At 44.3% G+C, this 28,000-nt stretch overlaps 1 protein-coding gene across 1 annotated transcript; it reads right to left on the bottom strand.

Moving 5' to 3' along the window:
- Position 1: 1 nt before the first annotated feature.
- ass1 (argininosuccinate synthase 1) lies at positions 2-27,901 on the bottom strand. The gene is made up of 15 exons (XM_053411051.1): positions 27,588-27,901; positions 26,232-26,378; positions 24,608-24,676; positions 23,753-23,941; positions 20,477-20,533; positions 20,313-20,387; positions 19,368-19,438; positions 19,224-19,254; positions 13,243-13,333; positions 8,533-8,617; positions 7,972-8,036; positions 5,307-5,438; positions 3,619-3,775; positions 790-855; positions 2-661 (listed from the first exon to the last, which is right to left on the bottom strand). Exons 2-15 carry the CDS (start codon positions 26,331-26,333, stop codon positions 613-615), a joined length of 1,239 nt encoding a protein of 412 aa, XP_053267026.1. The 5' UTR covers positions 26,334-26,378; positions 27,588-27,901; the 3' UTR covers positions 2-612.
- Positions 27,902-28,000: the final 99 nt, after the last annotated feature.

Raw genomic sequence — 28,000 nt, 5'->3', positions numbered from 1 at the left:
ACACAATTCACAATTTTATTTCTACAACAATTCATTTGTAAATGTTTAACTTCAAGAACTGATCTACTGAAACTAAGAACCAGACAAATTCAGGAAATAATCTTCTAAATTCCTCAATCCCCATTTTATTTTTTCACACCTTTCCACCAAAGAAACCTGGTCAGAACCCAACTGAACAAATTGGCTGATGTGAGCCTTTGACATATTGAAGTTTGAAAGTATAAACGATTTTTTTTACTTGTTTCTATTTGTGATTTTATTGATGGTTATTTATAATAAAGTTTATGGTTAAACTGAGAAATATGAAGCCTCAGTTATATTTTTTTGTATCATTATTTCATTTCATCTTAGGAGTTATTGTCAATTTCTTAAATATTCATATCGGCCAATATATCTGTATTTGGATTTTATTACTTCCTATTATCAGTGTCGGCATTGGCACCCCCAAAGTATAAACATTGGTCGGGCTCTCCTGTTTGTGTCTGGTGATCTAATGCTAATAGCTAACAATAAAATTGAAGGTAAAAGGTGGACAATGGAGGCCTAAAGCTACAACTGGTTATGACACAGCGGAAGGCGGAGGGCATAAAGAAAAAATCAGTGCCTCAGCAGTTACTTCTTGCTGCTGGAGAAACCCTGCAAACGATGGTGCTCCCTTAACCTGCGGAGAAGAGCAAGAAGAGAAAAAAAGAATAAGACACAAGTGTAATTTATACAGAGACATCTCTACTCACAGGCTCATGCATTCCTGCTGTTTGGAGTTAATATTAAGGGGCAAAGGGCGCTAACCTGACAGCGTTAATCCGGATGAATCCAGAGGCGTCACATGGGTCGTAGTCCCCTTGCACGTCCATGCTGGAGGGAAAAGTCAAGAGAGAGAGACGAGGGTTAACAATCATCAGATTTAAGGCGGGAGGAAAACCAGTAGGACGGAGGTAAACGGTTACTCTGGCAACAACATGACTGAACTGTTTGGAGTAAACAGGAAAGTAAGAGACACGGAGCCTGATCTGCCTCTGCAATAACTGGATCACTGATAATCTGCTCTTTTGAAATGACGTCCCCCCTTCCCCCCATCGATTTTCCTTTGGATGCTCTTCTGAAGCATTGTTTGTCCTGAATAATGAATAATCGATAAAGGCAGAGTGAAAACACGCTCGTGTACAAAAGCACACAAAACCATTTTCAAACCATCCCATCATATCAGCTGTGAGCTAAGTGTCGAGATGATTTTGTAATCTGGCGTTTTTCCTGTCTTCCAGCCTATCCTGAAGTAAATCTATAACTTGTGCCGCAGCCTGTTCCGTGTCGTGTTTAGCCGCTCGCCGCAGTCGTCTCTTCTGAGCGAGCGCGAGCGTCTCACAAAGAGTGGCCGTGTGCTGTGTAATTACAGCAGTTTCTACCTGCAGTGCTTAATACACTCCCTCCTCTCCTCCCAGCAACACCCAATGCACGGCTTGCACTCATTCTTCAAAAGCACTTAGCAAAGGAGGAAATTGCCAACAAATGATAGGATAAACACTATAAAAAGAAAGAGCGACAACTAAATCATCAACTCTCAATACAAGGCTCCCTACCCGGCACCTGAACATGATTATGAGTGAGTGGCTTCAAAGAATAGAGCACTCTGAGCGTCTCTGTGTGTGTGGGGGGGGGGGAGCATGTGATATTTTGTGTATTTCTTTAAGAAACCCTGCAGTCTAATTGAGAGTGGAGCCAGCGGACAGTGAGCAGGGTGACATTTCAGACTCAGATGGGTGCGGTGACGGGCTGTATTACCACTGTGTTAATGACGCCGTTTACTGTTGCCTGTGGAGCGACAACAAGATGCCAGCAGGGATTTATGCCTATAGTGTGTGTGCGTGTCTGTGTGTGTGTGTCAGAGAGAGAGAGAGAGAGAGAGAGAGAGAGAGAGAGAGAGAGAGAGAGAGAGAGACGGCTGCTTCCAGGTGTATCTCTGTTAGGTACATATTAATGTCTCTGCCACTGTACAAGTTATGATCACCATAAAGCTAATAAGAAATATACGAAACATTGTACTATCCTGCTTATACCATAGGCTCCACCTATTATTGCTATGACTGTTTGTGTTCTTACATATTTACTGATACACTGGTCATGCTGATATTAACTGTGAGTTTGCACCAGTCAATCTTTTAAAAAGCTGAATTTTGTATTAAATCTGAGCTTCAATTTGTGTTTTTTGTTCCCTTGTTCAATAGTGGACAATAGAGAACTGTCAGAAAAATAAATGACATCAGTCATTATTCTTAAATGCTTTGATTTCAGTATGATTCTTAATCTATCTACCCCAAATAAATTGTATGAAGCGCTATTCAGAATTTCATCTAAATTCAACAAGTGAGCAACAGAGTTGTTTCCTTGAATATTTAAATATGTATCCTCCAAAAGAAAATTAATATTTCTTTATTGATATGGCCCAAAACTCTTAGTCAGGCTCCGGGTATAGTTATCTTTTCCAACTTTGATTAAAAGTCGCTTTACGTCTCCAACATGGAGGAGAAAATCATGGCTGAGTACTGTCTGCATGTGCGGGTTTATATAGAAAGGTGAAAAGTGAGAAACTAGACGGTCCTGCCAATCACAGCAGAGTCATCTCCATCAGCGTGGTGCAAAGTTTGAGCTCCTTTATGGGAAGGCCAACTGCGGCCATCTGTCCGTGGCCCCGAGGACTTTGTTATGTCGCAACACTACACCCCTGCCACACTCGAGTGTCGCCCGAGCCAAGACGTGTGTCTGGGAAAGGGCGAAGTTTTGCAACGAGAACAGGAGACGTCATCAGGGTGAGTTTCCAAGCAACTGAAAGATCGATGAGTCATAGTTTTTCTCGAGTGACTTAGCGGAGATTTACTGAAAACAAGAAACAGAATAAAACCTGAGAGAAAGATATATACTGTAGGTTGACATGGCGTAGGTCCAATGTCTTTATTTCACTACCAAACACACTGAGGAACTCAATAGCTGACTGTGCGAGACACTTCTCCTCATCTCTCTCTCTCTCTTTCTGACCTGCTTAACTAGCAGGACACTCCTCACACTCTCCTCCCACAGGCCCGGTGAAATCACCTCTCTCCTCTGGCTGAAAACACCATTAGCTCTCTGACTCTAGGGTACAACTGGAGTGTGTGTGACTGAGGCATATGGAGTTCTTTTTTTTTTACATTGGTCAGTGCTGAGCCTGCCCACAGGGCATGAGGGGTCAGCCTCCTGAACAAACCCACTGTTACAGCGGCTAAGAGGGCATGGGGGTGCGGCGGAGGGGGGCGGTTAGGGTCGGGCTGAGGTGGGGTGGTGGGGGGGCTGCCCTGCAGGAACTGAGCCCGACATTTCTCTGATGTCTTTGTGTGGCAGGGTGCGTTCAATACGTTGACGTGGAGGTCAGGAGGGACGTTGGGCCAACGACAGGCCGACTGGTGGACGTGTGGAATAGCTGCACTGTGGCCGAGAGCAGCCAAACACAGCTGTCGAGGAGGAACAAGCACACACTTTGATTCACTGACACATGGCTACTTCTGTCTAACACACACACACGCACACGCACACGCACACACACACACACACAAACACACAAACACACAAACACAAACTACACCTTACCTGACCAACTCTTCGTTGTAAAGGGACTTGGGTGACTCTCGTCCCAGGATATAGACCTGACCCTTGAAGACGGACAGCTGCACTCTGCCGTCCACGTTCTCCTGGGACTTGGCTATGCAGTGTTGCACAAACTCACCCTCTGGACTGAACCAGAAACCTGAGGCAGATGAGGACACAGGAACACACTACATGTCACAAAGAGCATATGAACAGTAAAGGTTTGAAAGAGCTTTAGTTTAACACAAGGACAATGCAAAACCCTTATTGCTGTAACTCATTTGTTGCCTTATGTTGTAAGACATTAATCAGACAATGACACAATATGCAAATCCTCCATTCAGATCAGGGTCTGCAGGGCTCTGTGTGGTTGCTCCTCACGAGATGTTTCTCTGTGTGCTTTGGTTTGATTTCTGTTCCAGGTGAACTTCACATCCCCCCTGTCTTTTCTCCCATCAGTCTCTGAGACAGATGGGCAGGGGATATGTGTGAATATGTTCAGAGGTCAGGCACGCCCTACTCAGCAGGGGTCCTCCTCTCATCAGTGGCTGACCTCCACCTCATCGTCTGGCCACGTTCAAAGACACAATTCCTCCCTGCTTTTATTACCTCCGATTTAGCAGTCAAAAAGAGGCCCTGTTTTGGTTTAGAGTGAATTGGATTTTGTGTTTTTTCTTCAGGTTAATTCTGTTTATGTGTGAACTTGAAAGCTTCCGTTTCATGGTAAGATTTGAGCTTTCACTATTATCAATTCATCATTTAGTATATTTAATTTAAAAGGTAATGAAAGATACATTTATTTCAAACAGTCAACAGCCAAATAAGTTTGGAAAATTAAACGTATAACATATATTAGATAACATATTAATTTCACTTTCTTCTTGCTGAGTCAGTACAATACCAGCTCAGACTGCTGCAGCTTCTCTAATGAAAAATAAATAACTTCAAACAAGGAAGATACATTGTTCAGCATTAATGCAAAACAGAAGCAGGACTGGTGGACTGTTAACATAAGCCCCAACACCGGGCCGTCTGTTGTCTATTTACAGAATTATTAATGATTTAAACCTACAATGGGTTTAATCTCTGCCCTGCCTCTGAAGATAGCACCTTTGTGAGTTAGTGTGTGTAAGTGTGTGCGTATGTGTGTGTGTGTGTGTGTTTGCTTCCTGTCTCTGGAGGGTATAACTGAAGTGGCCTAGTAGTCGGCCTCTAATGGCGCTGATCCTATTATGTGGATGAAGGTGCAGGGGACTGGAGCCCGAGCAGAAGGGAGGATTAAGACACCTGAGCTAAGAAAAGCTCATGCACACACATGCAAACATACGTAACATACAGGGACATATGTACACATGGTCCCATTCACTCTTATGTAAGGTGGACAGGGACGTCTCTGGCAGAAATCATGACCAGGGACCACCTTTGCAATATTGGAAAAACAGGATAAATGTGAATGTTGTCATTTTTAACAGTGTAAAGGAGAAAATATGTCACATGTGCAAGTTTACAATTATACACAACCCTCCTTTCGCATTGTTGATGACATTTGTCAGCATTAGGTAATATGCAGGTCAGGTAATAATGCTATTTTGAGTGCTCTTACCTGTTCTGTTCTACAAATAGCCATATGTCACTAACCACACAGAATAAAGGAAATAATCCAATAAAGATTATATATTTCAGTGATTTACCATTGTAGACGAGTTCAGAGAACTTGATACTCAGTCCCTGCTTGATCCGCCGGACCTCTTTGTCCATGGTAAAGGTCTCGATGTCCAAATGAGCCTGTAACAGGATGGTCCCTCCGGGGGTTTCATAAATCCCTGACAAACAAGGCAAGAGAATCAACAAAACAAATAAATATGTCCATGAAACACTACATAGATTGATAGATTAACAGACCAGTGTCTGTGTCTGACATTCAACACAGTATCTCATTATTCTCATGATTTATGATATTTTTTTATATCTGAATGGTCGCAGCTTTAATCTGAAAAGCTCAATAATAATAAAAAAGAAATAATGACATTGCACATATATATAATTTCCTTTAATTATCATGGGCCATTCACAGGAACATAAACTATACGAGCGAGCAACTCTATTAGCCATGAGCCATGTGACAGACAGGCCTTCACAGCGCTCAGTGTCCTGGGTAAATGACAGGGTAGGAGGACCCTGCCAGCCTGGCGCCTGGACCAGGGCTCTCCCTACCCTGTAATTTACCCCCTCTGGACAGGGAGGGAGGGGTGAGGGGAGAAAAGATGAGGTAGATGACAGGAAAAATGAAGCTGTCACTCAGATGTCAGCTAAAACAACAACAAAAAAAAGATTGGAGGGGGGTGCAGGGTAAAAAGGTGTGAGACAGATCTGACAACATAAATAGGAGCTTTATCGATAATATTCATTTTGGTGAGTCACTGCCGTTTCAACTGAGAGTCACACTTTCTTTGATTCAAGCAACTAAAACAGATTATTGCACCAGGTTCCCACATTTCCCCATTTGTCCTGACTTCAAAATCCTTTTTCCTTAATCTCTTCAATGCTAGAGCTCCAATCTGCATGACCCCCCCATGCTGCAGCGCCCAGCCCTGATCCGAAAGTGGAGACGCAGTCGCTATGTGCCGGTGGCCAAAAACGGAGCTTAGCAATGCTGCTAATTGTCCAAAGCCTCAAAAGGCGGCCACCTGAGCCAAGCACGGCTTGTGGCTTTTTGATTCCAGGGCCGCGGAGGGCACGTAGGGACATTTCCGCTGGCTCCATCAGATAAATAAGTTAAAACTGCCCTCCAACACAACTTGGCTTAAGTGCTCCGAAAGAGAGCTGTAGCTTAGCGGCAAGGAGCAACAATGAAATGCTATCTGGGTAAGCTCCAACAGTGGCAGTTGAGTTAAGCTTAAAGAGACAACACCCCCCTGTGGTTTTCGAGGTTTTAATCTTTTATACGGTTACTGCAGGTATGCTAACCATGCTGCAGGGCGGCGGGGGGGAATCAGGTCAGGAATTAATTCACCCTGAGCTGAACCCCTCCAACCCTCTGGGCGAGCTGTTAGTCCTGCATAAACAGGCAACACCTAAAGAAATACATGCAGATAAAGACATTATCTGATGAAAACCATTTGACTTGAATAAACAGGTCGATATATTAACATTTTCTCTGTTATTTTTCCCGTGTCGTGCTGGATTATGACAGCACACGGAGGAGACTGTTCATCGTGAAGAAATGCGGCCGTTAGTCACTGCGTCTGATCGGTGCTTCCTCCGCTAACACCGTCACCTGGGAACGGGTCAGAGGTTTGACAGCAGCGTGACAGATGGGAAATGTTAGTCCGGCGCACAGGCTGTTGTGTGTTTTGTATCACGGTGACAACGGTCTTGACAGTCCATTTCACTTCCCCCGGCCGCCTCCCTGACCCCACACAAATAAATATGACCCAACATAAATAAGTATGACATGTCACCGTTCAATCCCGCCCCATTATCTATTGTGCGAACGCGACTGCCATTCCAGAGGGGACCAACAAGTGCACTCGATGGCGGTTATTCAACCACTTGGACACCTTGTGCTCCACCTCCTCCCACGGCTGCAGCGGAGGAAAAAGCTCTGATCTTTTGTTCAGCCAAGAGGGAGAGAAAAGTGGGCTTCCCATTTTCCAATTTCTACCTGCCAAGTTGCGCCACAGCCACAGTCTGTTGGCAAGTCAATTTGCCAATCATAGCACATAGTGTCGTGGGGGAAGAGGAGCGTGCACGAGTGTGTGTGTGTGAGTGGATGTGCATCACACGAGGCCACTTGTGTATTTGCTGCGCTAACACATGTAGAAACCACAACAAAGGAGCCTATCGAGTCGCCTGTTGATACCAAAGATAAAGACAGAAAAACATCCGTGTTCAACTCCATGTGCACGAATGTGATCCACTGTGTGTTTGTGTTTATCCAGTGAGGCGAGCGAACCGCCATCTCGTTCAGGGCGTGTGTTTTCTGTACACGTGTGTACAAGCATAAGTGAATGGAAGTAACTTCTGTGGGGGAAAACATTTTCTTTATGGAGTGTGTGTGTGAGTGTGTGTGTGTGTCTGTGTCTGTGTCTGTGTGTGTGTGTGTTTGTCATCCAGCCCACTTTTATGGAAGCGGAATAGCAAGTGTGACACTTAAAGCACTCAAGTAAAATAACTGCAAATTGCATGAAAGCTCTGGACACTGAAAGGAAAAAGGGTTTTGAATAGATATAAAGTGTAAAAATTGCAAATATGTCCATCTCACTGCATTTACAGTGTCAGGCTAATTTGGCACTATGATCAAAACATCATCACCGAGACAGATTAAAAATGAAATATAATTTTTTAATTCCTTACCTCTGGACTTCATTCCAATGAAACGGTTCTCGACAATGTCAATCCTGCCCACTCCATGCTTGCCTCTAAGACAGGGAGAGACAGACAACTTTGAGTGGACACCTCAATACTATTATCTTGATTTAATTTGACCCACGTGACACAAAGAAAGAATGCACATCCCTGTTATAATATTTATTCTCATATTTCCGCTGATAATGAAAATCATGACATTAGTTTGGAATAACTAGTGTGTGATGCATGTGTTGAAGAAGCGGCAGAACCTTAACTATGATTTTAATGACAGTGTCTTAACTATTTTACAGATTTTTTTATTGGAACAGTTGGAAGGCAGAGGAGGACACAGAGTTTTGTGAAGACAAACATGGGAGGGGAAATCATGATGAGACTTTATCCCAGACACACATGCTTGAGAGGTGGTGAACTTAACCACTGCTCTACCTCTGGTGTCACTTACAGTCCTATCATAAAAGGCGTCCCTATTTGACACCTAACATGGAAAGTTTGATCTTTTCAATAAAGCTTTATAGAATTTTGTATAGGCAACAGTAAAATGCTCACCCAATCTCATTCAGGAGTGAGAAGATCTCCAGTGGTATGTCCTTGAATGTGCCGTCATTCAGATTGGTCACCTTGACAGGAACTCCTAAAGGGAAAACAAGTTGATTATATCAAATAGAAATCTCACATATAGATACTCGTGCATGGAAAAGCTCCTTTGTGCCCTCAGATGGCAAAAGCCTATCCCCAGGAGTGCATTCACCAGCGAGAGGAACCAATGAAAAGAGTGATCTTCCAGGATCATACTATTTAGCCCCTTTTCCATTGGTCCAAAAACCCACTAACATCTGGCTTTTGTCTGCAAAGTGAATGGATACAAGCAGCTTTCACTCACGGATCAGATGATTTGATGTATTTATCGGCTCTGACTGTGACCAGCAGCTATTGAAGGGTTTCACCGGGGTTTGGCCGCTAAATACCCATGAATGTTTTCATACTTTTAGTTTTTACATCCTGCAAATTTTGGTGTAAAAGTGGTAGAAGATTGAAAAGCAGTACAAAAGCTGTTGTATTTTCTGTCACTCTGCGGTTACTCTGCAGACTAACTCAGACCTTTATGATGTAAAATAGAAATAGATCTTCAAATCCTCTCAAGACTTTGCCTCCACTAGTTTGATTTCTACATTGTGTTGATCACACCAAAACTTTACTTTATCTTATAAAATGAGTTGAAACAAAGCAACAATCCTCCTCTACATCCACTGTGGTAATACACAGAATCCATTTTCATGTCTGGGGATCAACAACGGAGACAGCAATTCATGTTATACTTTTTTATAAGTTGATTATAAACTTAATCTAACCTTAACACACCCTAGTTAAATCAACCGCTTTTTGAAAGCTGCTGTAACATGAATTTCAACTGACTGAAAAACGACAGAGTTTATAAAACTCTGCTGACAAGTGCTCATTATCTCCGTCACTGAAATCAATAGTCGCCAGATGAAAGTGAGAGCCGTTACAAAGGGAGGTGGTGAGAGGGGCTAATAAATTCAAAGGCCCTGCTCATTTGAAGGCTGTGAAATCGTGGGCAGACCTTCACCTAATTCAATTACACACGCAGCTTTGTTGCCCCTGCGCTCTTCAGCAAGGAGATTTCTTTTTTGTGTGTGTTCACGCGCATGTGCAGGGGACACTTGTGGATTCATCATCCATCGTCCTGTTTTAGACACACACACACACACACACACACACACACACACACACACACACACAAGAAACTGCTGCCATAACGCATTCCCTAGCTCCTTACCCTAACCATCAAAACTAAATGCCTGACGCTAAACTAAACAAAATGTCCTAACTTTCCCAAAATGTCCTCACTCTGTAGGTTGTAGCCCCAAATACACACAAACACACACACACACACACACACACGCACGTTTGTGCAGTTATCCTTATTAGGACTGTGAACTGACCATTCATTGTGGATAGCCAAACTAAAACCTAAAGGCTAGAGTAAACTAAAACCAGCACACACACACACACACCCACAAACACCCACACCCACAAACACACACACACTATATTCATTAAAGACACCCACGTTCGCTCCGCACACTTCCTCTCCGAAGCCACTTAAACCAAGTGCACATCAATCACTGCCATGGACCTGCTCATTCACGGCCTTCAATGATCAACACAGGCCAAAGGTGGAGGCAGCAAACAAACACAGTGTCCAGGAGAGTGTGTGTGTCCGTGTGTGCGCTGAGAATGGAATATAGCCATTTGTATAATCTCTCCGTGCGTCCAGCGCTCTGAACCATTACATACTTCATCATGCCTGCAGTTGTCAGTCAAACAGCTTTGAAGGGAAGGGCAGCCCTCCTGGCCGCCTCTCAGCCGCTGTTTACAACCCCCCCCCCCCCGATAGGACTGACACGTGAAGGACTTGACAAATTTTCTTGGACAGGGGCTTTGTCGACGGCCCATTCTCATATCGCGGGAACGGTGGTGGCTCCCATGGAAGGAGAAAAAGTACCTCTCAGCGCAGGAGAGAGCCGTGTGGACGGCGCATTATTAGAATCCCTCCCCTCCCAGATACCTGATAATTAGATTAAAAGTTCAAATGACGGTAGAGTCTGAACGTGGGAGTGAAGGGGCTGGGGCCTTTTCGTCCCTGCTCTCGCTCTTTTCCCTCGCTCTCTCCATCGTGCCGGTTCCATCATCCACTGAGGGGTCTTTTTTCTTCTTCTGCCGTGATCCTTTTCTTCAGTTTTTCGCAGCCTAACAGTGCAGACAATGGGAGCGCAGACACAGTTGTAGGAAAAATTACTGCTTTACATTTTTCCTCTCTGTCTCTTTTTCCTCTCCACTCCTTTGGCATGAAAGGAGGGAGGGATGATTTTCTTTTTCTTCTTAGAGAGGGAGCGGAATGGGGAATGGAGTGCCTGACGGGGGAAAAGGTTCCTGTCGTTAAATATTCTTTTTTAATCAGTGAGAAAACTTTGGTGAGAAAGGCAGGGATGAAAAGGTGGGAGGGGGAATGAAATGAAACATTCTTGTGCTGATCTTGTGCTCAGAGGGAGGAGTAGGCTCGGGCCTTTGTGTGGACAACTAAAACATCTTTTGTCATAGGGTGCTCAATAAAGGCAAAGAATATGTGTGAAAATGGAGCGCAGGCCTGCAATGAACCCGCAAAACCAGACTGGGCTTTACTCCTGTGTCCCTGTTTCACAAAAGCATCTCGGGCTGCAGTGACGCCAACTTGTTTTATAGTTAAACATTTTCTTTGGGGAAACTGGTAAATTGAGCTTCAATGTTACAGCATTGGAAATGGCATTTAAAAATTAAAAAACGTTAGCTGCTTTGACTTTACTGATCTTAAACATTACTAAACTTCCTACCTACTTTCTGAACTTCTGTTAAAATGACTATTCTAGCTCATAAAGCTGTCAGGTCAGTGAGATCAGAGGAGCTAGTGTCTCTCAGCCAATTGATGTTTGTGATCTTCAGCCGTCACCACCAGTGACCAGAGATGAAGGGACATCTGTGCCTGTTGCCCCAGGCCGGGATGTTTCTTGCCATTTTCACTTTGCACAAACACATGACACTTTCCTCTATTCAGCCCGACCCTTGTGGCAATATATCTAATGATTCTCTGGCCCCTCAGGGCACAGTGTATTAGCTGGACTTAATGCTTCCGGCCCGTGTGCGTGCGTGTGTGTGTACCCCCGGGCCAAACATGGCAGCCTTGCACTAAGTTATGCTCTGAGGCGTTAAGGATAAGTCTGGGTGGTCAGGAATGGTGATAAAGTGCAGCAGGGGCAACATAGCCCTGTGGCTACGACCATCAATGTTAAGTAACATGAAGATTCACAGACGAGAGAGGATGGACTTTCAGAACTGATAACATTCAATAAAAAACACACAACTTTTCAACTGTGTTCATTGTTTCCCACAAAATGTACCAAAACTGATTTTGATGGGTGACAGATTTCAAAAACCTCATCCTGGATTTTTCACTCAAAATGATATTAAGTTTGAATTTAATGCATATCCACTTTCAACTCGTCCTGGTGGAAATCGCCTTTGGCGTTGCATCCAGCCAGAGGACAGAGAAGACAGAGGAGGATGCTGTGAGGAAGGAGCAGGTCCGTCAGCTGCGTCACTGAAAACTTTCAAGCCTTCATGACGGATCTGAGTCACGAGGACTTGGATGTTGAGGAGAACCTGCAGGAAATGGTTGAGCTCGTTTTCAAGAGGGCCGTGAAGAAACCAGACTCTGCTAGAGTGTCTTCGCGGAGCTGTGTCAACACCTCTCAACAGTAAGTGATGCATCTATTACTGGAAGCTACTTTATCCTGTTTCTTACTTAGTTGAGCAGATTGTCTTTTTTTGAAGGTTGTAACATTAATTTAGCCCTTTGATAAGCAAGCTATGCAAACCGCCTCTAATGCACAACAATGGTCAAAAAATGACCTGTATTCATTTAATATATCAATAATCATTAATTATCTTGTTTTTGATTATCACAAATTATTATTTGTATTTTTCCTTATCACCTTATGAACGAACATAATGTTTATAAATTTAATTGAGGAATACCTGAAATACTGAATGAAGAAATGAATTTACTGCTGTATAAAGTGATTCTTTGAATAGAAATAATCACTATGTTTTTTCTAAGTATGTGAGTTACATAAGTGTTAATATTTCTTTATGGTTTTCTCCTCTTCAGGTGGAAGTTCATCCTTGTCCGACTGGTCAGCCAGCGTCTCCTTCAGGTCTCTGCTGGTCAAACACTGCCAGGCAGAGTTCAGGAAGAACTTTGACAGGGAGGACATTTCTCAGAAAGGGGGGGTCCTGCCTGGAGCATGTCAGAGACGTGAGGGGGATTGATCGGCTGAGGGAAGAGCAAAACAACACAAGGCCCTCCTGTCGCTCCCTCAATACCATCAGGTTTATTTGGGAGCTGTTCATATCAAAGGTTCTGGCTGAGAAATCAATGCACAGCTGCATCAAGAGGCTGCTGCCGAGCGGAGGCGGGCCGTCTCGTGACAAGGACAGACAAACTGCAGCTTTGTCTATCCATCCATCTATTGATCCACCTTTCTTTCCATCTATCCATGATTATGACTTCATTTGAAATAAATCAAATGAATAACTTCACTTGAATAATTAAGTCGAATGAATAACGACAGCTAAAGAATTAAAGAAATAAAGTTTTCCTACAGACGGACCAACAGGTGACACAACAAGTGCACAAACCTTTTCTGAACTCTATCTCCAGTCGATCGGGGCTGTTGGGGGAATCTTGTGGGTTCCTGGTCATCAGGTACAGGTCGTCCGGAGCGTGATTCTGAAAGGGGAAAAACCCACACAATCACTTACTCTATTTCACACACTTTACCCCACATTATTCCACCAGGACCTTCTGAGACCTCATCAAAGAGCAGCGCGGCGAACAAGGAGACTATTGTGCGAGGTGATAACGGACCGCTCGAGAGACGCGGGGCGGAGGGGAGAAAAGAGGAGACGGTGCGTGAAAAAGGAGACACCTGAAAAGGCCATCAAAAGAGGAACGAGAAAAAATAAATCAATATTCCATTTTTCTCCTCTATTTGGTTTCATTTTCCCTGCGAGGCCCTTCACCGCAGGGGCCGGCAGGGGAAAGTGGTATGCAGCGAGACGGAGAGAGGGAAAAGGGCAAGAGAAAGAAATGACTCGCATCCTCAAGAATAGAGAACACTTGACAAGTCAACACACACCTGATAGTATGACAGAACCTCTCGCAGCAACATCAAGTCGTCTCTGTAAAAATCTCTGCTTTCTATCTGTGTCTGAGGTTCTTTGATTTTCTGAGTGACTTTTTTCATCTGCTTTAATTTGGAATAAATCATTTTTCCTCAGCGGCCATAGCACAAAAACGTCCACACCTTAAATCATTTTCGATTTCATTAAGTCATGGATGGGACCCCGAAAGAGTGCGGCCGTGTTGACGCGTCCGCCCAGCGACGTGCCCCCTCCGACAATTACATGGCATTAGGACAAGGCGATGGCCAATGTCTCCTGAGCTGAAGCAAATTGCAGGGGGACTATGCAAAATAACTACTGGGTGCATTTAAATGGAAAGCTTTACCAGAGACTAAATCATCATACAATAACTAATCGGCATCCCCTCGCCGCCTGTCAGGGAGGAGAAAACGAGCAGCGAAATCACTTTTCCGTCCTTTTAACTAAACACCGAAATTGACTGAGAAGGCGCCCGTCTTCCCTCTCCTTTATTTTCTGCCTCAGAGCCCTGAAAGATGCCAAATGAGAGTGAACAGGAGAGGGGTGAAATGACTACCCTAAAAAGCCTTTTGATGCATACTCTTTGAGGGGGGAAAGACGGACTGAATTTTAAATACTGGAGGCTGAGACAGACTGTGTTTCCTGTGGTGTTGCATACTGGTTGTGCACACACGGGTTGTCTTCTTTAACCTTCAAGTCAGTGACGGAGCCAGGATTTTCTGAATCAGGGGCAGTAGAGGGGCCACAATTTACACAGAGGGGGAGATTATATGTCACACATCATTGAATATATTTTGAAAATTGTTCCTTGTTGTGCAAAAAAAAAAAAGAAGAAACTTATTGTCATGTTTTCTGTTTAAAAAAAGACCACCGGAAGGATAGGGGTACTTCAGGGGCCAATTCGATTACAGCTGGGGCCTGTGGCCCCCCTGGCCCTGCCCATGGTTCTACCCCTGCTTCAAATAAATACAGCACATAAGAGCCAACTGTATTTTGAAGTGGTAATTTTCATACTTAGAGGAAAACTTAACACAGTGTCTACAAATTTCCCTTACGGTAATTACCTTTAATGAAATGAGCACATTACTCCGCCAAGGCCCAATAATTGTCCCCTTAAATTCAATCAAGCTGCATCAAATTTCACACACTCCTAGAAATCAGTCCCATAATAATGCCAGATTTGTTTCATCAAATACATGAATTATTAACCGGGAAATCTGTGAAAATGTAAATAAAAAGGTTTTAGAAAAGTGATAAAAAAATATCCTGATCGGGATCTGCACGGAATGATAAATGCTCCTTCCCTCACCCGCATTGGCCTCGTCCAGTAGGTTCCGTATAAATCTTGCTTACAAACAAACCAACCAACCAACAGACACAACCTGGCCTTCATATTGTTGATGTTGCTTCAACAAAGGACTCACTTCACAACACTTTCCACCTGATTGATTAAATCACTTTTTTTTTTTTAATCTATACAAATTGCTGCCTCTGACGGAGCAATGATCAAAATGGTCATGCATGCTCAGGCTTCAAGTCTGTGACTGCAAAGGAAGAAAAAAAGGAAAGTAAGAGAATATACGCCTGTTTCCACTGAGCAACAGATCAATGCATTTCAATTCCCACCCCCTGCAGGTGGACCTGTCCCAAAGCCGTGGCCCTGAAAGAGAGGAAAGGTAGAGATGGAGCGGGCGAGGGGGGGGTGGGTGTGTGTGTGTGCAGGAGGTATTGGTGGGAAATGGGGCGTGAAGCGCACCATCATGTAGCACAGAGCAGCTCCTTTGGCAGCCTTTGCTTCTTCCATATTGTTGTGCTAAACGTGGCCCATACAGCAAAGACGGAGGCTGACGAATGAACTTAAAGCAAGTAAATTTCTATCTTTCCACATATTAGTTGCCTCATTGGTTTTCAATCGAAGCCAACGGGGCCCAAAAAAAAAAGAGAGGCAGTGGTGGCAGGAGGGAGAGGGGGAGGGGGAGGGGGAGGCCGGGACGGGAAGGGAGAGTTGAGAGGGAGATAGAAGAGAGAAATCAAATGGTGAAAACATCTTTGGCGCAATGGGTTGGAAATGACACTTAAATCACCATGTTTCAAGTCTGTTCCGCTCTTTAAAATGCAAAACAACGATACACACGTGACGCACACGGAGAGATATTTATATTCTTAACACCCGGGATGTTTTGGTTAATGTTAAAACCCCCTCCGCTTAAGTGAGTGACAATAGGCATTTCATGGGAGGCAAAGCCAGAGCGATGCCAAGACGGACGCGGGGAGCAGCCGCTAAGTATTGCAGGTCAGACCAATCAGACCCGAGGGCAGCACAGGCACATGACAAACGCTGACCTCTTCGCTTCAAAGCACACATTCTCATGCACATGCACACACGCACACACACACACACCTACAAGACCACTTCCTTCCCCTACAGGCAGCATGCTCATCCATCTCTGGAGCCAGCCATGCGACCAGCAGAAAACAAGTTTTCATTTCCTCTGGGTGAGCGCAGGCTTTGGCGTTACGCTCATCCACTCCTGGTCAACACGAGCGGATCAGGGATCAAAAGAGGGGAGCGGGCCTGGGGAAGCTCGCTGATGGGGGCTATAATTAAGACAGAGGTGATGTTTTAATGACACAGGACGAGTGTCAAGCTGCCTCCGGGTGCAGGCCCGACTGCTCATGTGTGGAGGTACGAGGAGAGAGGAGACAGTGAGGGACCCTTATGAACTGACATATTACTAACCCAATCTGACAAATAACAACATGATGAATAAAGCATACTGTCAGAAAAAATATCACCTGTTACGCCTGACTAGAATTTGCAGAATTTAACATCAGAACTCTGGCATGTATCGTGATATATAACATTTTCAGGAAATTCAATCAAACAAAATGGATATGTGCGTATTTTTATAGATGAATATATATGTGTACATATTTAATTTCATCATAATCCAGGAGGTTATGTTTTCACCTCTGTCCATTTCTTTGTTTTTAAGCAAGATTACACAAAATCTACAGGGATGCAGTATGGGTCAGTGAAGAGACTGTTACATTTTAGTGCAGATTCCAGATCAGGGAGCAGATCCAGGAATCTTTTTTCACTTTCTTTAACATAGTTTTTCAAGATTTTCACCAATTTCCCAGGGAATAAAATGAATTAATGATGAGGATTAGGTATATGGGACATATTTAGGGGACTGATATACTGAGTTTGTGATATTTGGTGCAGCTTGATTGAATTTAAGGGGACTGATGGGCCTTGGCAGAGGTATGCATTCCTATGAGTTCTAGTTTTGTATTTTTTTTCATATTTGTATGCATTTCTGTACATCAGTGCGTATGTAGAAATAATTTGTCTTTAGAGTCTTTAGAATTTATCACAATATTTATCCATGAAAAATCTCTGTCAGTTGACACACAGCGCTTGTGTCCTACCCCGATGCCAACAAATCCAAAAATAAAGTTAGATTTGTTCAGCCGCCCAACGATAACCTCAGAACTGTCATCAGGTGCATGCTAGCACTATTAGATGTGAGTGTAAAGACATGACAACAGTTGCCCCGGGTGCATGTCTTCACACAGGTTAATGCCACCAGATAGCGGCGAGTAAATCAAAATGAGTCAGGGGGCCATTGTGCTGCAGGCCCCGTGGCTCTGGGGGTTATCAGGAAGGATACAGTGTTAATCACAGAGTAACCTGAACTCTGCTGACTCTTATCTGTCGGAGAACATATGAGCGACCATTTGGACATTTCCTAATCTGCCTGTGCTGAGCAGAGAGGGGCCATTGTGGCACAGGTGGGGGAGTCGAGGGGGGCTTTGAATGGTCCAGGTCCGCCCGAGCCTTCGGGGCAGTAACCGGAGGAGAGAGAGAGGCTGATACTGAGAGGAGATGACCTCTTTCCGATGACCTGCCAGGTGGATCAAAATCTGACATGTTGGTTTAAGCGCGAGGGAGATATATTTGCTTTTGTTCTCGGTTTATAGGAATTTTTTTTCTTCGATTCTTATCATTCGAGTTCAAGTCTTAAGTTAGTATTTACCTTGTATTAGTCTTTAAGTTTACTCTGAACCTCATCAATAAACATTCTTGGAGGAAGTTCAACTCCCAGAAGGCCAGAGGTTGCGACGACTGAGAATTACTTGATTATTGCAGCTCGTTCAAAGTTCAAAATCTCACTCTGTGCTCGGGGTAATGTATTCACCACTGCAACCATAAATATTTCATTGTATTTTACGCCATTGATTGATTCAATATTGGAGTAAATGGTCTGACACAAAACCCCCTGAATGAAAATCAGTTACACAATACAGTCATCATACATCGCTATGCTATTGAGCCACTTGGTCCCATTCTTTTCAAAACATTTCTCCACAGGCCACTAAATAGGCAGCGGAGGGGTGGGAAAGGGCGAGAGAAAAGAGAGCGAGAGAGATAGAGGTCTGTGAGTTACAGTGGCCCGGCCCCTGCTTCTCCACCCCAGCAGCGCGGGACCCCTCGCCTCCCTGTGATACCCCTTCCATTGGGGACTCATCTGTCTGGCGCACTGTCTTTGTACTTTACTGTTACTGGTGACATTTTGGTGTCACGGTGTCACGATGAAATGGCTCCCCTCCCACGTCGCAGCCCGCGGCGGCACAACTAGTGGAACAATAGGGTCTCGCGGACTTGGGGCTGGAACCCAGGAGGCCCCAGCTGGGCGCAACGCCCTAACCCTTCCCCCTCCCTGGCTCCCATGAAATTGGGAATTAGTCGAAGCGTTGCTGACGACAAGTCAGTGTCTGTGTGTCCCGGGCTATTCCCAGGGCCCGGCGAGGACCCGGGGTAAGGAGAGACACAGAAACAGACACAGCGAGCAAGGGATGCGAGCTCTGGGGGTCACTGGGGGCAACCTGTATGTACTGCTTTGACCCCTGACCTCGGCAGAGATCAAACTCAGTCCCACCCATGGCACTGTGGGAGAGTGAGTCATCTCAAGTGGAGCTGGCATGGGTCAGCAGAAGGGACAGTCTGCGTACTGCCGTGTTATTTTTACAGTAACTCCCAAATAAATGTAATATTTTTTGTCTTTCTGCTGCTGTGGAAACGACAGCAAACAGCGTATGTGCATGAGATGAGACTAGTCACTGTCACCGTTAGTTTACTGTACTGATTTAAAATCCATTTCTGTGTAGATTCATAAATTCTGATAATGTCTCAGTTTCAGTCACCACTAGATGATACTGAACTTCCAGATGTTTGCGTGGAATCTCAAGAAATTTGATCTAAAACTCTTCGGGTGAACATTTTCTTTTCACCTGTAGAAATGTTTCATGTCTCCAGTAGGGTTTCAGGTTTAGCAGTGCCAGTGATAAAGATTATAAATAACATACTTTATCTAAAAATCTGTATAGAGTGGAATAAGTTCAATAGAATTCAAAGAACGTGATGACATTCCATTAGGAACTGATCTTACCTTGGGATCCTCAAGGATGCCGGACTCGTAGCTGTTTAGAAACACAGTTTAAAGAATTACCATCATTTTGATTACCATTTGACTTAGACGTTGAAACAGAACTAAAGAGAAGGTGCATCACACCCGCACAAACTTCCGACCCACCTTATGTGCATGAAGTTGGCGTCCATGCTCCAGGGTGCTTGGGGAGTCACGGGCACTGGAATGCCATGTTTCTACAGAGCGACAGAGAGAGCAGCCATTATGATTCATATTCTCTCACCTGCAGTCTCTCTGCACCTGAAGACTGCACGAGAGGCATTTTAAAACCAGAGCTGAACTTGTCTATGGCTGGGGGGGGGGCCGCAAAGTATTTCAAGCAGCTGGTTTATGACACGCTGGGTAACTGAAATAGGTCTGCACCCCCAGGCTGATTTTCTCTCTATCAAAGGGAAAGATGGTTCTTGTTCAAAGGAAACATGTCGGTGTTTCAAGATTGCATGATGCTTGACAAGTTCCGCACACTACAGGGGACACAACTAAAACATCATGACCGCCCTCTAGTGGGCAAAACTGGAGTGAGTGTGGGGACCAGGTGGAGTAATAAAAGTCAGTGTGCGGTCCAACAGTCGGTGAAACCATGAGTGTGACATTAAATCAGTAAATCATTAACAGATTGTCATACTTTATATCCAGCGTTATGTCCTGTAAATACTGTCCATTCACAGTTATATCGTATTATTTACTATAACCAACCTAATTCAATACACATGGAGAAATGTTTTCCAGTTTCTTTGTTCTTTTGTTAACACATATGTAGAAAAGAGAAGAATTTAAATTGATTGATCCCGGGGGGAATTTATACTGTATGTAACAGTGGAACAGGATAAATAATAATCCTTGAATGGAGCAAGAAAATACAAACCAGGAGAACATAAATTAATATCGGATTAAAGCTCCTGCACATGCACGCTACAAAAACTAAAATATAAAGCTTTATACAATACAATACCCTATAGGTCAATTGATGGATGAGGAATCCCACATGTTTGATGGTGTTATCAATAATAAAAGTGATCTGGGGTTCATTGATTGACTGGTGCTTGCTACCTGTGCGTATTCCATCAGGTCCTTTCTCCCGCGGAAGCGATTGTAGAACTCGGGGATCCTCCACGGTGCGATGATCTGAGCAGAACCAGCAGACACGGAGTGAGCATGAACGTCGACAGATGTAGCATCAAACAACGTGGGGGGGGTCACCTCAGTAAACTCACCTTAACCTCGGGGTAGAGGGCGTAGCACGTGAGCTCAAAACGGATCTGGTCATTACCCTGAAAGACACAGAGGAGGGTACAAGATGAGGGCCACGTCTCAGGAGTGAGGTACGTCAGGGTTAATGGTTTGAGCTCCACACGGTCGAATATGTTTCATTTAAATCATTTGTTCTGTCACAGCTATGGATGCTCACAAATTGTGTCTGGAGGTCTGAATTGTAGGCGGCATCATGGTGCAGTGGTTTACACCGTCACCCCACAGCCAGAAGGGGTTAGAACCTGACAGCCAGCCTGGGTATCTCTGTGTATACATGACAGTGTTTCCCCCAGTAAATGTCTCAGTCAAGGTGGTAAGCAGGTGGCGGTGCTGTTGGCGTGGTGTGTAGCGGAGCTGTTGGCGCGGCGCGTAGCGGCGCGGCGAAAATTTTTGGGGGTATTTTGCTCAAAGATGCCAGTACGCATGAATGAAATAAACAACTGTTTATTTCAATATAAATAAACAACAGTAGGTACAAATGTTGTGGAAAACATGCAGACACTACAAAATAAAATTAAAGAACAGTGCAAATTAAATAGTGATAAACAGTGATGTCGGATTCCGTTCAAATTAACCGCCTATTCATTGTGGACGGCAAGAAAAAAAAAGTTTTCGCGCATGCGCACCTGATTCTGTATGATTTAACATGTACGCAAATAAGCATCATTCTTTGTGCCTTTTTTACGTAAATGGTATGCCACATAAGCCTTTACGTTACATATCATTCATGGACCAATTAAAATCGAGATATTACTAGACATTTACGCAGCTTAGGCCAACGTCATTACGTTGGCTATGCTCATTCACGTCGCGTTACCCCCGCGGATTTTTAAGTCAACATTGCAGCTGCCGTGTCCGTGCCCGCAGATATTTCAGACTGGAGGAATTTTAACAAATTGGATTATAATTTAAAAAGGAACAGAATGAATAGCAAGAGAAAGGCCTGCGCCAGCCTTGGACGGTGTACAGCAGCAACAGGGACAAACAATGTTCGAGCATTTCAAACGGACAGGTAGCCTACATGAACGGAAGGATGCTAGCTAGCTGTGCTGTCAGTCAGACTGTCACTGGATTACTATCGTATTGCTTATTTCTACAGCCAGGGAGTCAGATTGGTGAGTCAGAAACTTTTTGGGGGTTTATTTAATAATAAAGTTGGATGAATTGATACCGAGTGAAATCCATTCTGCATTTTATATTCAATTGAGCAGTTGTGTTTTCATTGTTACTGACGGACAAACCTAAGCTCTGCAATGTGGATAAATGGTTATATTCTGATGCTGGACAGGTCCATGGGGCATATGCTACTGGTACTATATCTATTAAGATAAAGTTTATGGAGTGGAGTTGCCATCAGTTATGCTGTAGTCCTACATAATGATGAATGCTGTCTTTTATTTTTAAGTTGAATAGAAGTAGTACCGGTAGTTTGAATCGGCGAAGGTTTGACTTGTTGCCTTACGTTTATTCTGCCCTCGGTGTGAGGGACGGGTCCGTTAAGTCGATGGATGCGATGTTTAATCATTTAGACCAAACTACAGTAGGCTACGGGCAAACCTGAAGTCACCGTCGTGACATTTCATATACGTCCCGTCTGTGTGTGTGTGTGAGTGAGTGAGTGAGTGAGTGAGTGAGTGAGAGAGAAAGAAAGAAAGAAAGGGAGGAACTTATTTGAAATCGGCCGTGCGTGCCTGTTTGTTGTTTATTGTTTTTGATTTAACAATATATAGGTTTAGAGAAATCTGGCTTTCAGAACTCAGTGCCTACCCACTCACTGACCTCACCGCACGTCACTGGCGGTAGATTGACAGGTGACTATGATAGACTATGCAACAATATATTCAACCACCAGATGTCGCCGTCTCAATTACACTCAAAAAACTTTATTGGCACGACTAATGTTGTAAACAGTATTACCTGAGTATTATCAATGCCATTTTTTTTTTTTTTTTTTTTTTTTTTTTTTAATACATTGGTAGTCAAGGCGGGGCCCTAGTCTTGTTAAGGCGGCCGCCTTAACAAGATAGTGCTGGGGGAAACCCTGCATGACTTTTCACAGAGTACTTCCTCCCACAGCCCAAAGACATGCAGCTTGGTGTGAACGTGAGTGTGAATGGTAGTTTATCTCTATACGTTGGCTCCACAATATGCTGGCGACCTGTCCAGTACGTGGCCCACCTCTTACTTAATGTAAGCTGGGATTGACTGCAGCGCCTCTGTGACCTTTAAAGGATAAGCAGTGTAGATGATAGATGGAAGGATGGATGGGTCTGTATCGTAACTTTATGATCTGGTGTTTGTCTCCATCTACAGGCGATCTGTGACCTTTAGGGGATAAGCAGTGTGGACGGATGGATGGACGGGTCTGTATTGTATCTTTATCCTCTGGTGTCTGTGCATTTAAACTGATGGCCAGAGAGTCACTTCACTCCTTATGTGCAAAGTGTAAACGATACATGGACAAATTGCAAAGGTTTAATATTCAAGAGCAGTTGTGGCCCAGGGGATCAACGGGTCCTTGGTTTAAATACCACTCGGGCAGATGAGTTTTGCAGTGGAATTTGCATGTTCTCCACGAGTCTGTGTGTTTAATGTGATGTATTCTGTATATTTAAATCAAGATGAAGGCAGCTTGTAAAATCAACAGCCAGAATACCTGCTGCAGCCTGAGGGTATGATGATGCAACTATTTCAAGTAACTGACAAAAGCTTGGGACATAAAATCCATACTAATTTGTTGATTTACCATGTTTAGTAATAAGATAAATATGAATTAGAGAATGCAGGGCTGTGTATCGGCACAGGGAGAAATGGATATAGGAAGTCCGGCAGTTTTTCAATCTTTACAGACACATGCTATTCAGGCGTCGAGCAGGCCTGCGTTTTCATTCAAACTGCAGTGACTCATTTCATTTAGCTGATGATTCATGGCATGCAGACACGTGCAGGCAAGATAAATGATGACATCTGCTTCAGATTCACACAACAGCTCAATCTTTTCAGTGAGTAGAGATTGAGTGAGGGAGGAGAGAAACGGCTGCAGGGGCAGTGGATCTCTGATCTTGTGTTGCAGTTTGGTTAAACAAGGTTAATGTTCAACCCTGAAAACACATCCTGAGGTTCAGACTATGGACAGTGGCCCTGTTAACTCACTAAAAAATTGTCGGGCAGGGCTGGTGGTCATGGCCCGGCACCAGTTCCGGTACAGCAAACTGGTTCTCATTTGTGTGATAGCTTACCTTTCCCGTGGCGCCATGGGAGACATACTGGGCGCCCTCGCTGCGTGCGATTTCAACCTGGCGGCGGGCGATGCAGGGCCGAGCTATGGCCGTGCCCAGCAGGTAGCGGTCCTCGTACACAGCGTTGGCCTGAACTGCCGGCCAGATGAACTCCTCCACAAACTGTGCACGCAGGTCCTCAATGAAAACCTGCACAGGAACAGAAGTCAGGACCCGGACAGAGCTTTTTGATTCATTGCCTTGTGGACCATTTACACGTGAAATCAATTTTGAGGTGAAGCTCCGATCGAGATTAGCTGATATGAAAGAGACTTGTGATTCACAACAGGATGCATGAAAGATGGTTGGAAGTAGTTTAGAAATGGTTAAACCACAAACAAATGTAGAAAGGAAAAACGCCATCAGCTATTTAGCTAAAATTGTCTATGTGTATTTGATGTACCATTGACAGCGACATAAGTAAACAGAGAGCGTGGCCTAGGGGATAGAGCGGGTGTTCTGCACCAAGAAGGTTGCTGGTTCGAATCCCACTCTTTCCCATCTGCATGCCTAAGTGTCCTTGGCAAGATACTGAACCCCTAAAAATGGCACCTCAGAAATGTTGAGTGTACTAAATATGTAAGTCGCTTTGGACAAAAGCATCAGCTAAATGACATGTAATGTAAACAGAACTGAAAAACATAAAGTAGGGGTAAGCACCAACCTGCTGCCAGACAGTGAAGAAATAATTTAGAGGATTTTTTTATAGGAACATGAGAAAATATTGACTTTGCCTTTACATCATATTCTAGCTTCTTATACCCATGACACTCTCATATTCATCCACAGTAATAACTTTCGTCATATTTCACTCACCTTCTTTGCCCCGAGGACTTCTGCCTTTTCCCGCGCAGCCTCAAAATCTTCATTTTGCCCGATGTTGGCCTGGAAACAGACAAATGCAATCACACATCAAAGTGATGCGGTTAATCATTGGTTTAGATCGTGCTAGAGAATAAATCACCTCCACAGAACCACACAGACACGTGCCTGTTGAGTGTCAATTCAGACATTCCCCCATCTTGTCATTCAGATCACGTCGGTGGAGGAGATGCAACAACCTCTTCACAGCCGCAACCAGCCATGAACACCACTTAAAGGCTCGAGGAGCGGCCTGGGCCCCGGAGCGGAACACAAAATACGGGAATGTTTCCATTTCCCATAATAATACAAGATACTCATCTAGTAAACAAAACAGACCTGCATCAGTTTGATACAGGGGGACATTATCAGTCATATCTGATGTGGCAGCTGGTCTGCGTCAGCTTCTTTTACGTTAAATGTGAAATGAAGAGACGAACCACATCCATTTAATCTGTTTACATACAGATATAACAGGTATTTCCATCACATTATTATAAGTCAACAACATTATGTGTCGTTTGTGTGTTTGCTTGTTTCTACCTCATCCTTCTGCCCGGGTTTCTATGACACCAAAGCTGCAGGATCCTGATCTCACACTAATGACTCCTCATTGTCTTCTTCGTCTTTGTATTATTTATTATTTTACTCTGCAGTTATCTGTGACTCTAGAGCTGCAGACGACTCGGATATTACTCTTATCATATTTAATATTATTATTAAATGGTGGGGCTATCACTAATAACACCACAACATGTACAAGGATCACTTTAATTATCTTTATTATAACTACCACACTGACGGAGCTTCAGTATGACACTTACACAACTCTTCCTGGTCTCTCTATCCTCTCTCGTCCCCTCTCTCTTTCTGTCTTCTCTCCTCCATTTTTCTCCACTTGCCCAAACCGGTCTAGGCACATGGCCGCTCACACTGAGTCTGCGTCCGCTCAAGGTTTAGCTGACCTAACTATATAAAGTGCCTTGAGGTTATATATGATGCGATTTGGTCTTATACAAATAAAATGTGTATAACCAGCATGAGTTATGTCTGTGGAATTATCCTTCTCTGCTTTGGGTTGATGTAAATTTCTTTGACAGGTTCAAACAAGCACATAGTTTCAAAACTGCATCACACACAATAAATCACTTTCATGGAACAATGGCTTCTGCTCCTCTTCCTCTGCTCCCCTGCAGAGCCACAGCCCAAAAGCACCTCACGTGCCACAGCCGTGAACTATAGACCTTCACCCATCCCCCCCACAAACCCACTGAATGAAACGATAGGAAATCTGCCTGCTGGGCAGTTCTGCCCCGGCCGAAAGAGTAAATCCAGCTAGATTTGCACTGGCATTATTTCAGCCAAATCCTGTGGTTGAGGGCGAACCGGCACAGGAGATCTGATAGGGTTTTTGTGTTTCTAGGGAGGGGGTGGGGGAGCGAATTGCATCAGCAGCCTGGAAACAGCGAATTGTAAAACTTCAACTGCGTGACACACGAGAGCAGCTGGTGGGCAACCCCAACTAAAAGACACCTGTTGCACACAAACACACCCGGACGAACGGGTCCGGAGATCTTACCAAATACGCAATGACATCGTAGCCCTCCTCTTTCAGCCAAACCAGAATGCAGGAGGTGTCCAGTCCGCCGCTGTAGGCCAGAACCACTGTGCCTTTAGACATGATGAGGGCTGTTCGGTCCGGCAGCCGGAGGAACTGTCAGAGAGGCTGCAGAGAGGAGACGGCAGGGAGTTAAATGAGTTACTATAAAATAACTGGGGTAGCTGGTGGTGCTGGTGGGGGGGGGGTATCAATGTATAACCCGTGCTACTTGGAAGTTGTAACATCCTCCTGTCATTTAATACAATCACACGTGTCAAAGTCGGATCTAAGCCAACAGTTTAAAAATAAACACCACCATTCATTTCTAATGCAGCAGCAGCTCCAGGAAGGCGGCCGGAGGAGGCAGCAGCAGAGAATTCAACGGTGATTGTTGACCAAGAGAAAGTGAACTGACCAATTTCACTGTTTATCTCATATTTAAGGGATTTTACAAGGAGATGTAATGTGAACATGTGATGTGAACCATTGTCTGACGACCTGGAGAAAAACTGATGACCTGCGCCTGAGGATTGTTTAACCGATGAAGCAAATATCTGAGCTTCTGTCCGGGAAAAGAGGTTCTCTCTCAGGAGGACGTACCAGTGCAATGCTAGTGCTTAACTGTGGTGGCACATCGGGCCAGAGAGCATAATCGACGACCACTTTTGTATTCATTACATTACATTACATCATATTAAATTACATTACATTACGTATCATTTAGATAACGCTTTTATCCAAAGCCACTAATCAGAGCATTCAACCATGACAGCATGAGCAGGACAGCATCCATCCATCCATCTGTAAAATGAACTTGTTCGTTCCATTTGAATATTACTGATAAATAGTTTTCAACACAATTACCACCTAAAAAACTGAGTTTCACCCTTTCCACACCATTGCTTTGCTGTCAAATCTAAACAAAACGTAAACATAGGCCACATTTACATTAAAATACAAATGTGGGAATAGAATTTAACGGTACTAGATCTAACTTTTATGCTACATTCTTCCAAATGACAGGTTAAACTAGAAATCAGCATGGTTTGATAGGGATTAGGATGATGATGAAATCCCCACATGTGATTTCACGTCCTGAATCAGCAGCTGCAACAAACGGAACAATAACTATAGAAGATACACACGCAAACACACACACACGCAAACACACACACGCACACACGCACACACGCACACAGTCACACACATAATCTGCTGTTATTGCAAATCCCTGCTACTATTTAACCTCCGGCCAAAATCCATGTGTGTGACTGACCTATGAAACCTCAACCTGGAGCAAACACGCACACGCGCAGATGTGTTGCAGCCACTCACCAGAGGCGGGTTTCTGTCGGTTTTTACCGCGGAGATGAGCGTGTGCGTCCCCGGGAGATGTTGCTGCAGCTCGGTGAATGAGGACCGGAGGAGAGCAGCGGCAGCGGAGTAGTGTTGAACCCGCGGCGGTGACGGCTAGACTGGTTTGACTGGTTCAGCTCACGTGGCGTCATCCACCAACCCTCGGATCGCGCGCACACCGACTCACAACGAGCTGAGTTTCGCACGCAAACACTGTTGCGCGTGAACGTACACGCACGTCATCCACATGTGGAGAAATGTGCTGTTGTCATGGTGAAAGATGCTCTTAAGGAAACTTGTCTCACAAAGAGTCCGCCGACTTTATGGAAATGCTCTGAGGCGTAGCAGGAAAATAAGGTGGCCCCTAATTTCGTCATGTGGCCTCCACTGGG

This window comes from Pleuronectes platessa, chromosome 19 (genome assembly GCF_947347685.1).
Source record: "Pleuronectes platessa chromosome 19, fPlePla1.1, whole genome shotgun sequence".
NCBI lineage: Eukaryota > Metazoa > Chordata > Actinopteri > Pleuronectiformes > Pleuronectidae > Pleuronectes > Pleuronectes platessa.
Note: the sequence above shows the minus strand (reverse complement) of the source record. Positions and strands in the feature narration are given on the sequence as shown.